The sequence below is a fragment of the Corvus moneduloides genome, chromosome 20, assembly GCF_009650955.1.
Source record: "Corvus moneduloides isolate bCorMon1 chromosome 20, bCorMon1.pri, whole genome shotgun sequence".
Classification (NCBI taxonomy): domain Eukaryota; kingdom Metazoa; phylum Chordata; class Aves; order Passeriformes; family Corvidae; genus Corvus; species Corvus moneduloides.
In genome coordinates this window covers 4,028,650-4,042,877 of record NC_045495.1, presented here as the reverse complement: position 1 = coordinate 4,042,877, position 14,228 = coordinate 4,028,650, and the positions used below count along the sequence as shown (strand labels likewise).

The window sequence follows — 14,228 nt, the reverse complement described above, 5'->3', positions numbered from 1 at the left end:
TGATGTTCAGCACCTTCTCTCACCCTATTAACCAGATCCCTTCTGAAACAAGAAGCAGCTCTGCCAACAAGAGCCCAGCACTGTGTGTTGGCACTTCCTGCAAACCGCTGACAAATCAACCTCAGCAAGACAGGACCACTCCACCCTTTCCCTGGAGGCTGCTGCCAGCTCTGCCTCACAGAGGAGAAACTGCCTGCATTTAAAAACCATCCAGGTGCTCCTTATACACGAAACACCCATCTCGACATCAAAGGCAGCAACACCTAAGCTCACTTGGGTTACACCTCTTCTCCCCACGTTCAAAGCCTGTGTGAGCAGAGAAATGAACACATTTAACTAACCCTGGCTAGGTAACCCTGTCCTCTGCAGCACACACAGGGCCTCCAAGCTGCTTGCTTTCTGCTCAAACACAAACCTGACTGAGGACAAAACCACTCAAAGGCTGCCTTCAAAATTTAAGGTGTACAAGTTCTCTGCTTCCCGGCCCTAAAAAGGCTCCCAAATGGAAAGATGATCCAGATGAAAATGATTGTATTTACCAAGGCCCAGACTCAGTTTAATGTTGTCTCTTCCTAGTCAAGGAAGAACAATTTAATTCAGGCCTGGGAACCATCAGTTTCCACAGGTACAGAGAACAATGCTGCAGGGGTGAAAGCCTTTTCTCCTGTCCTTTGATCCATAATTACCAACATCATTAGGTCTCTTATTTCCTGCTTAGTTGTTTTAGCACTCCCTAAGTGGGATCCCACAGGGTTCTTGCCTCGACCTGGAAGGAAACAGCTCCTTGCCTTTCGGAGCCCTCACAACACAACCCTGCCTTGCAGCACACATGCTCCTGAGCAAAGCTGGTGCCCAGCCCCAGCAGCACTGCTCCTCACCACAGCAGCTGCTCTGCAAATACTTTTATTCCACACACTAACCACAGCACTTCTCCTTGGTGCTGCCTGCAAGCCTTTTTTGAAAGATTTTCTCCCTATTAAATGCGCTCGGAGCCAAGACTCCAAGCCCTGCAGTAGATCCAGCTGCCTGTGCAGCTTTTGGCCAGTACCATAAGCCTGTAACAGGTCTCTCTCTCCCCTTGTAACACATAGTCTGCAAAAAAAAATCCATTACATCGTAGGTACTTCCAAGTTTCCTGGCTCTACCCCAACGTGATATCCTGGGAGTGCTCACATTAATAGAGACCATCCCTTCTGAGCCGGAGACTGGGAGAGGCTCTCTCCATTTGGAAAGACCAGCTGGTCCAAGAGGAATGGCTTTGTTTAAAGTGGAGCCAACCTCACAGGCTAGACAGCCCAACCAAACCTGTGTCCATGGCTCCGGGGCTGGGAAATCCAGCGGAACGCTGACTCATCAGAAGGAGCTGCAGTAATTAAGACAGGCCCCAGCAGCAACTAAGCAAGCAAAACATTAAACAGCAAAATGTTTATGTTTCCTTAAGTGACTTATCTCCAGGATTCTTTGTTATGTTACTCTGGTCCTCCTGGATCACACGAGCTCAGAGCTTTCCGTGTTACAAGAGCGTCATTCCACCTGGATGTCACACAGCTTCCCTCCCTCTCTGCTGTAGTTATGCCTTTCCCAAACACAAGAACTTGGCATGTGGGTACCCTGGACAGTTAAAGCCACAAAACTTGGTCTTACATCAATGGAAACAGCCCCGAAAAACTGTTAGAATTAAGACTTTTTTCCTTTCATCCTCTAGGGACAGGGTCTACAGCTTGGTGCTACAAGGCAAAGCTTAGCATAGCCAAAAAGCCAGGCTGCTCTTGCTCACTACTGTCTCGCTTAAGAGCATGTGACCCCAGATCGACCAATCTCTCCTTTAGAATTCCTTTAACTTCCTCCAGAGGCCCCTGTGTCAACCAACTCATGGAAGTATTAGGAGTGTTCTTGTCTTCACTGTTAAGACTCACCAAAAAGACATGATCAAATATCTGTGTGGGGCTGTCCATCTGCCCAAGGATCACTATCATTTCATTGTCAATGAACTCTTTGAACTCCCGCAGGTTACACACCATCTGCATCTCCAGCTCCGTGCGTATCTGCATGGGGAGGAGGGACACAAGGAAGTCACGTGAAGCTTTTGTTCTGGACTTTCTTCATGGCATGAAGCACAGAGCTCTTCAGTTTGCACAACAGCACTTCCAGGGCTGCTCCCCTCACCACTTACCTCTTTTGAGGTGATGTTCTCCAAATCTTTCTGCATCATGATCTCCCTTAATTTGGTCTTAATCAGCCGTTCCGTGCGTTCCCGCTCAGTTGGGCTGTCAGAGGAAAGCAACAGAGTCACTGGGAGGGGAGACAAACTGGATTCATGACACTTTTAAAATAGGTACAGACTGCATACTCTACAGGGTCTCAGACTCTCACACTACTTCCCCCAGGCATGTCCTCAGCTGGAGGGAATTCAGGTGACAGTAAAGCCCAGTTTAGATTCACAGTCGTATATGAAAGACACCAACTGAATGCTCCTAATCCATTGTAGTCATCCAGAGAACCTCTGGTATTTGGTAAAATTTAAATTGGGATGGCTGCATTATACCCTCTGGAGCAATATCTAAGCCTCTCCCTACCTTTCTTGGAAAGGTAACAGCTCCAAAACTCCTTACATGGAGAGACGAGGGCAGCTAAGCCTCTGCATTCCTCCCGCCTCTGCTGCCAGGGGCCTTATCACCAGCTGCAAAAATAGCCTGAGTAACACCAGGAGAAGCTGCAGCAGAGCAGCAGCACAGGGCTGGCTCACCCAGCATCTTTAGAAGGGACCCAGCAGTGACATCTCCCACCACCTTTCCCTGGAAGGCTGCCAGGTTGGCAAGGGCACGGGCGTTGCAAGTGTTCAACTGGTGGTTCACAAATAAAAATCATGGAAGTTCCTGGTTCTTTTAACCTCATGCACTATTTCAGGACTCCATTAAGAGAATGCTGTTTAAGTGTCCCCAGGAAATCATTACATTTCAAGTTGCCACCAGGGAAAGGGTGGGTTAGATAAAATTTATATATGAAAAGCTACAAGAAAATATTAATCTGTCAGCTTGCCAAAACTTTCCAGCCACCCGCCTTGTACATTAAAAAACAATCAAGTGTGAAGACTTGTTCACAGCTGAACAACTGCTTAGCATCATTATTCACTCACTGGACTCCAGCAACAGGAAATATCTGGGAGCATTAATCAACCAAAGGCACTATTATCCCAGGAAAGCAGCTGGGGCCAGTGAAGTAATTACAAAATGGGCAACTGAAAACCCTCACACTTGGCACCACATCTGGTCACACACTACTTTCATGTTATATGGTATCAGCACCATCAGCAGTTACTAATGACAGGGGTGGTAAACCTTGTATGTTGATACAGCCTATAAATTCTGCCTTTCCAAATTATCTACCCATTTACCTCAGCCACTGCTTTGGACCATCTATCACCTGATACCCAAGCATTTAGCTGGAGGCATTGTGGGACCTACACACTGTCCCATTCCACACTTGCTGAGCTCCTCAGAATGACAAAAACCTGCACTGCTCTTTGCCCTCATTCTAAGGTGTTTCAGGTGGATGAGATGAGGATGTTTCGGAGCTCACGTGCTCTGAAGTCCATACATAAACACTTTACAGCAAAATGAACTGAGTAAGGATAAAAAGACCACGTTAATCTAAACATGTGCAAAGCCACGTGCCAGTGTAAGAACAAAGTCCAGAGAAACCTGTTCCTTCCAGGCCTGGAACCAGAGGACAAAACCGGCAGGGACAATGCTTAGGTACACCACACCTCTCTCACCAGTAACACGGGACTTACCTTGCAGAAGCAAAGGTCTGCAAGCCTAAAGCCCAAGGTAAACAACTAAACTGAAAACAGAGGCTGCAGGAGATGCAAGGGAGCCCCAGGAGGGCTAAACTTCCAGTGCTGGTGTTTACCTAACCAAGAGTCCACTTATTACATGGAACAGGAAGCCTCTCCTTATTAACACCTAATTAAGAGCAATCTCTTGTGGAAACTCTCTCCTCATTTGGGGACAGTCACATACTGGCTCAGCAGAGCCAGCCCAACTTACACATCTGTGAAGAGGGCAGGCGAGTCAGGGCGGTGGGACTGGACATCTTGCATGGCATTCCACTCGTTGACTGACGACTGGTCGGAGTTGATATGGCTCTCATAGTAACTGACCCACGTGAGGAAGAGGCTCCCTGGATAGTAATTGTTGCTCCGTGCCACTTCACAAGCCTTATGCAAACTCTGCAGAGCAGACCTAGCAAGGGAATGATATTTCTAGGTTTATCATTTCTCCCTCAGGCTGGTATCAAGCACTACACAGCAGCCAAATCCAGGATGCTGCTCATGTCCCATCAGTTGGTACAAACCCCTGGCACTGTGCAGGAGGCTGTCCTGCAAGGCTGTGGATTCCTAGCGCTGCCAGAGCTTGTATGTCTTAATTGGAGCATGCCAAAACAAGCATGGACAGCAGTGAAGGTGCCCACAATTCAGAGGGCAGAGGCACCCGTGTCTCTGGTTCCAAAATCTGCTACAAATACCCAAGCTCTAAATAAGATGCACAGAGTTTGTGTCCAAGACAGGGTGCTGACAGCTCCTACTGTGCCATCAGCTGCCCTGCATGCAGGGCAGGGACACCCAGGAATCAGACATGCACAACCAAGGGTTCAGGACTGTACTGAGATGTTTAGGTGTCTGCCCTCTCTCACTGCACGAGGGTATCAGAAGTTTCTTCAGCTGCTGCTGAGAAACAAATCCCCCTCTCCTATTTTTAGCTTATTTTAAATCTTTGACTGGGATCAGAAGGATCCAAGTCAAAATCATTGGGGTGACAGCAGCATCGCTGACAGGCGATGTATTTTTGCAATGCAAAGAAGCTCAAGCCAGAAATACTTTCATGATCACTACATGAACCACCCTAAAAGGAAAGAAAAATGCATGCAGCTTCTCTTTCCTCATGTTCCACAATGAACATGTCTCAAAATATTTCAAACATATACTCAAAGCAATGTGACTTTGGGCTCAAAGCAGCAGCCCTTTGCAAGGAGAATTACCCTATTCCTTCCTTGCCCTCAGCTGAGACAAAGCTGCTGTACACCAGCACTTACATGGCTTTTTTCCCTTGGTATCAAACTTCCTTCCCTGTCTCTGAAGGAAACTTTTGGCTGCTCAAGTAGGTCTCAAGGTACCAGTAATGTAAAGCAGCACCTGCTTTTTAAGAGCTTAAGCAGCCAAAATACCTGGAAAAAGGATCATTGGGATAGCTTGTAGTAAGTACTTACCACATTGCCTGTACAGACACGGGCTTGAATATGTGCACCCTGTTATCTGTTGATACGCTGAACCCTCTGGTGAGAAGAAAAAAGGCACAGTAAAAACGTGTCCCAAAAGTCACTTTTTAGTTAATAACTGATAGTCTGTAGCACATTAGAACAGCAAAGGTCTAGCCCTATGCATACACTGCTGAGTTCAGCTAGCAAACAGATCAAAATAGCACACTAAAAGCTCTAAGATAACTTTTTTAAGCAGCTGCTGTTTGGGAACGAAACTAAGACAGTGGGACAGTGCTGGGCTGTGCTGTTTACCTTGGCAACACAAATTCAGTGCCACAGCTGGGAGCAACAGAATCCAGCTAAAGAGATCCTGGGGCAGCTACCAAGGAAAGAAAAGTCATTCCACGCACTGCACTGGACAGCCTGAGTAACTGGCACAAACGGGAGTCTGCAAATCAGGTGTCTATTTGGCAGAGAAACATCATTCTTGCTTTATGTTGGGCTGAGTGCTGCCTGCTGCAAGCGTGATGGAGGAACACATAATAGGATCCCTTTAAGGAGCTTTCACTACACACCCACTCACCAGTAAAAGCTCCTTTACTCCAGCTTAAACACACACATAAGCCACTGTCTCAGTGCGTGTTTATTCACAGATAAGTCAATTATTGGCGTTCCCTGCCACAACCACTGCGATTGAGGGCCTTTGAGCCTACTAACCCAATACAGGTCAACAGAGGAGGGCTGCTGGACCTGCAAGGGCTCTGCAAGCACTGGAATCCTTCCCCATACACCTGGTTCTAAGTTGTATTAGCACAGAACACACAGAAGCACTCACCCATCGCCATCCAGGTGGATCAAGGTGTCACTCCAGAGCGGCAGCACCAAGCCCATCGTACAAGTGCTACTGCAGTGAGAAAGAGAAAGTCAGTCTATCTACTACAGCTCCATGTTATTATTCTGATTTCATGGCAATAGTTGCACATTTTTGTATTCATTAAAAAAAAAAAAAGAAAATGAAAAATCCCACTGTTGCTTCAGTGACAAATGGTGCCAATGTTGTTCTACAGGGGCTTGGCAAGGAACACCAACCGGATTCAGGGTACAGCAATATCCTTTCAAGCAAGCTTAAAGGGTTAACACACCCAGGAGAAGAGCAAACAGGATCCCAAAACACTGAACTTTGTTCAGAAGGTCAGAGGGGGCTCACAGTCTTCAAGGCTTTCTTTACAGATTAATCCCTCTCAGGCTCAAGAGGTTTGGTTCTAGCTCTGATTTTGCAATCCACAGCTTTATTTTCTTGTTTGTCCCTCAGCCACAGCTGCTGGGGACTGGGAGCAGAGCAGTGCAATAGCAGGGTGACTGGCAGCACGGCAGGTTGGCAATCACAGCCTGTATCACCTGTGGTTGACTCCTGACCCTTCTTCACCCTCCCACACCTCAAGAATGAGCACAACAGCCATCCCATACAGACACCTCCCTGGCAATCCCACTCCTTTTTCTCAGCTGCTTTGCTCTCTTTGCCCTCACAGTCCCACCAGTTTTCTGTAAGGCTGAGCAAAAAGCCAAGTTAAGAGCAGAAACCAAGCGATGGAAAAAAGGCAGGGGCGGGGGAACCCAACACAACCTGCTCCAGGTTGTCAAACTGAAAGAGCTGAATGTCATAAAGCTGCAAAACTGCTCCATAATCAAAGCAGCATCTTGAAGAACAGAATTCAATTGCCTCCTGCTCTTATGCTTTGCACCAGGTGCTCCCAGATTTCCACCACTTCCAGCACCCCTGCCAGTCTCCAGCTCACGAGAAGAGCGGGAAGAGGGTGAGACCAGGCTTTGGAGGGTCAGACAGGGAGCCCTGGAAATGTACATGCCTGGTGCCCAGCACCAGGAGACACTGCAGCACGCAGCTATTTCTGTTGACAACATGAGATGAGCTCATGGAAAGATGTGTTTTTAAAAGGCTTCCCAAGGTGGCCGGGGTATTTTTAGTGATACTGTTCAGCGAGCGCTTATCAGAGACCATAGCAACAAGTCTACATGGAGTTATAAATACCGAGTGGGCTCGGGGAGGGCAGATCACAGTGACCATCCAGAACCCCAGGAACTCCAGCAGAAAGCTAAAACGACCCTGCTATGTTATTAGAGACTGAATACCAGCGAGCTCTCAGTTATCAAAGGTGGCTGTGCTGGTACATCACAGCCAGCAACGAGTTCCAAGCTCACAGCAACCTGTGCAAGGACAAGTTATTCTTGCCCCAAGGCAAGAGCATCTCTGAGCCACAGCTGTGCACACATGTGCAGAGACAGGAGCCAGGGGTGGCATCAAGCTGGTCCCCCATTTTAACAGGCATCACCCAAGCTAAGCATCCAAACCAAGCATGGTGGCTGCTGTGACCAGCAGGCAATGTTTGGAAGGCAATTTCTGAGCCAAATAGTTCAAAAATATTTTCTAGTGATCCTACTAACTACCTGGAAGTAATTTATTCCAACTAGTGTCAAAAGCAAGACTTATACCTGTAGCAGTTGTGCTGGAAGTAAGCACAAGTATGAAGCCTCCAAAACTGGTTGAATATCCAGTTGATTGTCTTGCAGTAGAGACCAAGACTTAAAGCTCTTTGTAAGAGAGTCATGTGCCCCCATGCCCTCTCCAAAGTGCCCACTGTCCCCTTCTAAATATGAAGGTTCTGCCCTTGAAGCTGCTGGGTTGTTGTTTCCTGGCTTACAGCCCCTCCAGCAGCAAAAGCTGCTTCCCAGCCACACTCCAGAGCCTTGTGGAAAGGTCAGCAGGAATTTAAACGAATGAAGCAGAAGCACTAAACCCCGAGGACACACTGCTGCCTGGGGACAGCACACGGTGTGCAAGATCTGCCATCACCAACCCTGACACTGCCATCAGGCCTTTGTGCCACGACCTTGGCAAGGGGCTGCCTGACAGTCACTTTCTTGTTACCTGCTCTCCTGAACCCTGAGGTCCAGCTTCTCTAATTGCAGCTTTTTCTTTCTTTGCATGCAAATTGTCCCTGTCTCTGGTGTGCAGATGGCAGGGCTTGGGGACCTGACCATTCAGAGGCACTGAACATCCTCACAGAAGCCTGAGGCTTGGAGGAATGAGGAAATGCTGACCTGCACTGCTGTGTTCACATATACCATGTCCTTTGAAGAAATAAAAAGGCAATTCTGGATCTCAAGAAAAATGTTAGGCTAGAAAAGCTAAAGCAGCGTATCCCCAGGAAACACAAGACACCAAACAGTGATTTCTACACTGAACTTGATGTGGGGGTGAGCACAAGGACTTCCCCACCTGGACACTCTGAGTACCTGTCATTGGAAGAGAAATCCATTCCTAGCACGATGCTCTCCTCCGTGTCTTGTCTGCCATTGGTGGACACCACCACCATGTATCTAGTGCGGTTCTGGTAGGTACTTTCCAGTCTTACAGCCTGAAGAAAAGAAGGGGAAGAGATCAGCAGTGCAGTCAGCAAAACACACATTATTACCTTTATAGACCACTTTTTCATGCTGAGTGACAGGCGCAGAAGCAGTGATGCAGTCTGGACTCATACGGATGTCCCACGCTCCTCAGCTGGGTAAGAAGTGCTTTACCCCCACACAGTGCCTTCCTCAACAGCTGGGATGCTCCTGGTGCACTCTGCACACCTGGTTGCAGGCCCTGCTCTGTCCCACCAAGACTGATTTTGAACAACCTTCAGCCCTCTGACTGGTCCCAGCCCAGTGAGCTTCATGGACCATCAGTGAGACAGCGGGTGTTGAACCTTCAACTTTTGGTTTTGCCCCAAGAACCAGAGCTTTCCTTTAAACTGCTGTGTGCAACAACAGCTCCAATGAGTCTCTTTCAACCAGCTGCCCAGGCAGCTGGACAGAAAACCAGGATCTAATTCAAATGTGGTTTCCTGTTGGCCCTTTGAATTCTTCTGGCAAGTTCCCCGGTGCAGAAGCAACCGTGCTGCCGTACACCTGGCAGGAAAAGATATTCCTATGATTAAGCTGTATTCTTCACTGGATTCAGATCGCCCAGGAAAGGTGAAAGTCATCGTGCCTCGTTGCTCCTGCCATGTTCACTTGCACCCCAGTGCCAAAAGAGCTCTAGGAGGACTGGTGTTCAGCCCAAAATCCTCCAAATCAAATACTACTGAGAGCATTCAGAGAGCAGTGGAACTTAAATTGTGAGTGTCAGATCAATGCTGAAGCTCCTGGAAGGCTGCACTGAGGTGAGCTGCTCCTCCAGAAGCCACAAGGAGTGAGAACTGAAGGGACTCCAGGAAATTTTGCAGACAGACTGCTGGTTAATGAGGAGCCTGGGGAAGGGAGCCCAGCACTTAAAGTTTTGCTTATCAACACATGCAGCAGGCAGCCTTTACTTGCAACACTTCTTGGACTCTGTTCCAAGCTGTCTGCAGCTATTTTAGTCACAGGATCCCAACCAGAGAAACTAGGACATCCCTAGAAAGGAAGTGTCTTAATTCTGTATACTAAACCTTAACTTTGGATGGCCCAATCCAACCCCAAGACTCTGTCTGGCCTCAGTGTTTTTACCACACTGTTAAACTGCTGCTTGAACTTTGAGCAGGGCCTGCAGAGAGCAAACACAGGCGAGAAGGAGCCGTCCCAGCCCAGCCTTGCACCGTGCTGTGGATACATCCCTGCCTGCTGCAACGGGACCCAGTTCCTGAATTCCTTGCAACCCAGTGGTTGAAGTTTGAAGTGGTGTTTGACATCCTCCACAAACTGAACCCAAATTCCTCAAGCACCAGAAGCCCTCCTGAGCCACTGCTTGTGTAGACACCTCTTGGTGGCCTTCACAGCAGGTCATGGCTCAGAGACCCCAGTTTAAACAGTCATCCTTAAAAAAGCTCCAAAATTACCTACTGTGTGAGATCTCTCAGGAGCAGGCTGCCTTTCCCAATATGCTCCTTTAGTTGTTTACAACTCAGTCTTGAGGTCAGAACAGCACCTCTCAGCTGAGAGGAAGCCCCCTCTGATCTCCTCAGAGCTCTCCTGTCCACCAGCTGGGAAATCTTGACCACAAGATGTGGTGGAGTCTACAGCAAAGGTTAAACCAGTGCCTGGCAGCTGAACAGAGCTCGCCATCCCCGCGGAGTGCTCTGTGGCAGGGAATGCTGAACGCGGCAGGGAAAGCTTCCCAGTGGCATTGCAGGGAGCAGCAGCTCTGGTGATGGGGCAGAATAGCAAGTGCAGGCAGGAGATGGTGTTGATAGAGTCTTCCAGACTTGCCCAGTGGGACCAAAGACCAACAGAAACTACCCAAATGCTGATGCCAGCAGACAGCCGTGCTCTGTACAGCCAGAGACTATGCCCCACCCCATCTCCTTAGGATAAGTCATGCTAAAACCAGCCTTATTTTCCTTCTTGCTTCTTGAGTCACTGGGATTCCTTTGGAAACATGGAGGATCAAACTGGTCAGTCCTTCAAGGTGCGAATCCTCCCCAAGATGGTTGTTTCTAGAACTAACCACTTGTGGGAAAACAGAAAGGTGCTCTTCAACCTAGAAGAGCAAGTAACTACCAAGGTCTTGGTGGTTAAAACCAAACCTCAACAAGCAGCACAGACTTGCCTAAAACGGGAGCAGACGGATGCAGCTGCCCCATGTCTGGGGCATCCACACAGGAGTTTCTGTTCTGCTTCTCTTGAGGACAGTCCAGCAGCAAGAGGATTAACAAAATCTAACATACTTTGCTAAACCCATTTGGCCAGGAGTAATGGGAAGTCTTGATGCAAGACCCTTTAGAACAGGGCGAGACAAACAGTGAGCAAAGGTCACGTAGCTACACGCTGGTGGGGTGGGATTTTCAGAGGCCAGTTAAGAGAAACAGGGCATAGCTTAGTGTGGATATCTGGTTCAACACTTACACCCTTAGCACAAAGTAAAGAACCGTGACTGGGGCAGATAACTTGTTTTGCTAAATTTACTGGAGAAAACAGCAGATTGGACACTGTAAACCAGCCAACTTTGAAAGTTACTATTAGAGCCCAAACATGCCTACCAAATCACAAATGAATCTCTAACCTTTCCAAGAAGTGCTAGTTCACATGCTCACCTGCCAGCAGGAGCACACCAAGTGCTCTGATGCCTTTTAAATGAGGATATTTGAAATCCCAGTCACTCTAGGGAGGATGGCCTGGCTTCAGCAACTGTGATGAGGTGGAAAGTTCTTTCTCAACCAGCTCATCTACACAGAGCTGGTTTTCTCCTCAGTTTGGGAAGGTTATCTGTAGTCTGGTCAAAACAAGTCATCCCCTGTAGTCCTTTCAGGGCCAGCCATACTCTTAAGTTTTAGGCTCACCTGAACACAAGCCAACTTTATCTTCTGCTACATTCTTGTATCATTAGAAGTATGATGTGATATTTCACCAGCCCTTAAGAACAGCACATTCTGAGAAGTTCATACTGACCTTTCATGCTCCACGATAGTAGGTGTTTCATACAAAAACACATTTCTCGTGGAGATAATTGATTTGAAGACAAAAAAAGCACGTCCAACTTTCAAGTTCCCAGCTCTGCTAAGCTACAGGAACATGTTCAATCACTTTGCATTCTTAACTGCTTTTCCTCCTTCCTACTGATCTTACACTGGTACTATGGCTCTAATCCTGCTTTCATGGAAGGCTAAAAACCTCTGCCAACAGCTCCAACAGAAACAAGAGTTGTTCCAAATTTTAAGTGTAGGTTTTTAGAGGATTAGATTCCTCTGCTGCCCCCTGAGCTGTGAAGCCTGCCCTCTGAGTGACAGCGGCCAACAAAATGAAGAGAATGCATTTCTCTCAGTACTGTTTATATTTCAAATCTCATTTGTATCTGCTGTTTTATGAGAGAGTCCATTGCAGCCCTGCACACCCTTCGTTCATCAAGAATCAATTAAATTCAAGTAGACTATCGAACTTAACCTCATGCAAGATTTCAGCATTCCAAATGTAGCTCTGGACAAAAGGGTTTATGTCTCAGCCCACAAAGTCCTTATTCAGCTGTTAAGGCTAATTTGTCCCAAATCACACAATGTAGCCAGTGATACTGCTGAACAATGCCTTGTTCAATAGCTTCCAATGTTCTAACCCTGGCTCAAATTCTGAAAAGCATTGAGAACCCTCATTCCCATCACTTTCGCTGAAATTTTAGTGACAGCAAGGTGTGCCTGGCAAAGTTTAGGGGAGTGGGTCCTTTGGCTATTATTTTTGGTGGTCACTTGGGAAGCTAAAGCATTCCATAGTAACCTTGGCGGTTTCCTAGCTATACTCATACAATCAGTCCATCTCCAGCACAGCTCAGGAGGAGTCAGCAAACCAGAGGTGCCAGAACAACACTTGTGATGCTGGCAGTCCTTCTTTGGGCAGACGTTGCTAAGATGCACCAAGAAAACACAGGAAAGAAACTTCAGGCTACTGAGTGATGAGAGCTGCAGACATACTGCAGTCATGCCTGGCCTTGTAGAGCACTTCAACATGTCCCAGGCAAATTCCTCACTGCTCACATTTGGCTTCTGGAGGTCTTCAGGACTGTGCACCAATGCTATGAACAGCAATGCCTCGTTTTTGTTGCATCATTACAGGAGGCAACAGCCCAGGAAAGCAGAAGGCCAAGGTTCAGCGTAGGTGCATGGTCACATGGGGATCCTATGTGCTCCCACCTGTTCAGCTATGGCCTTTTGGCATGCCACAAGTCAGGAGAGCAGAGTGAGGAACACAACTGAACTCTGATAGAAGGGCAGATGCTCACACTGGTCAGACGTAAGTCACCTACTCTTGATTTAAACAGGACACCAAGATAATTTACCCATCCTCTCTGGCAACTGTTACAATACTTTATGAGAGCACACTCAGTACTGGGCTCAAAGACAACCTTCTAGCCATACAATTTGTCTCACCGAACAACCAAAGCAGGCCTTTCACAATTAGCTGCTTTTCTACCTTTGTGGTTGCAAAGCCTCCCCAAACCTGCTGACGAAACCACTCCAACACACACACACACCACTGCTCCCGAGTTACACAGGTGTATTTGTCAAGTGGTGCTTAACCTTTGCGTTGGTTCACAGGAGATAAGCAGAAAGCCAACCTACCAGTCTGATGTTGTCTTCTGGGCGGAGCAGGATGAACATGGCCTGCAGGTGCTGCTGGAGATCCCCTGTGGGCAAGAGGGCAAGGTGAATGCACAAAAATAGTTTAAATCACATGCAAGCTCCTGGCTGTCCAGCCAGAGCAAATGTCCACCGAGAAACCTGACACGTCACCAGGAGTGTCGTCACTGTCACTCCCACCTACTCAGAGATGGGGGTTTTGTCATCTCTTAGTCAGCTGCTCTTTGCTCTGTGTGCTCACCTGTTCCTGTGTTACCGTGTTCTCTCCTGCTAAATTCTGTTACCCTTTTGAACAGAAATGAACAGTGTTTCGGTACTCAGAGCTCCTCTGACAGACAAGTCAAACTAGGTCGAAATGGACCCCACCCCATGGTTCAACATCTCATTCTACCGCATGCTCCAAAACAGAAATCTGCCATTTCTTTTACACCAGCTCAGTGCAGAACTACTACCCAGGCAAAAGTATCCTCTCTTCGGAGTGAGATTTAGTCCCACCTTAGAGCAGCACATGCCCACCTACAGTTGTGTACCAACCCTGCCCAAAAGCAGCTAAGAACTGCCACCTGAAAAAATCAAACTTTTATAATTTTTTCCTAGAAAACGCTTGCAACACCTTTCCTGGTAAAGCTGAGGAAAAATAAAAGAAAATTAAATTTACTGCATGACTGTGATTTTAAGTCTTATTAAGAAGAGACAAGTGTCCCAGGTTCCTAAAACATCGAGCATTTCAAAGACAAGTGAGATGCTTTTCTGTCAGCACTGCTGCACTGACTTCTCAGCACTACTCCTGGTATGTAGAGAGCCAACATCACCCCCTGAGTACCAGCCAGCAGCAACACCTCCTGCAAGGGGCTGCTTTTTCAATCA

At 47.5% G+C, this 14,228-nt stretch overlaps 1 protein-coding gene across 3 annotated transcripts in view; it reads right to left on the bottom strand.

The window, feature by feature from the left end:
* The window catches only part of SSH2 (slingshot protein phosphatase 2), an 88,227-nt gene that overhangs the window by 11,833 nt on the left and 62,166 nt on the right, over positions 1-14,228 (bottom strand). For all 3 annotated transcript variants that reach the window (XM_032129633.1, XM_032129634.1, XM_032129635.1), the window contains 7 exons: positions 13,344-13,408; positions 8,572-8,693; positions 6,095-6,163; positions 5,269-5,334; positions 4,050-4,244; positions 2,174-2,267; positions 1,917-2,045 (listed from right to left, as the gene is read on the bottom strand). In XM_032129633.1, the coding sequence (XP_031985524.1) occupies positions 1,917-2,045; positions 2,174-2,267; positions 4,050-4,244; positions 5,269-5,334; positions 6,095-6,163; positions 8,572-8,693; positions 13,344-13,408 (740 nt within the window). The remainder of the gene's footprint in view (positions 1-1,916; positions 2,046-2,173; positions 2,268-4,049; positions 4,245-5,268; positions 5,335-6,094; positions 6,164-8,571; positions 8,694-13,343; positions 13,409-14,228) is intronic.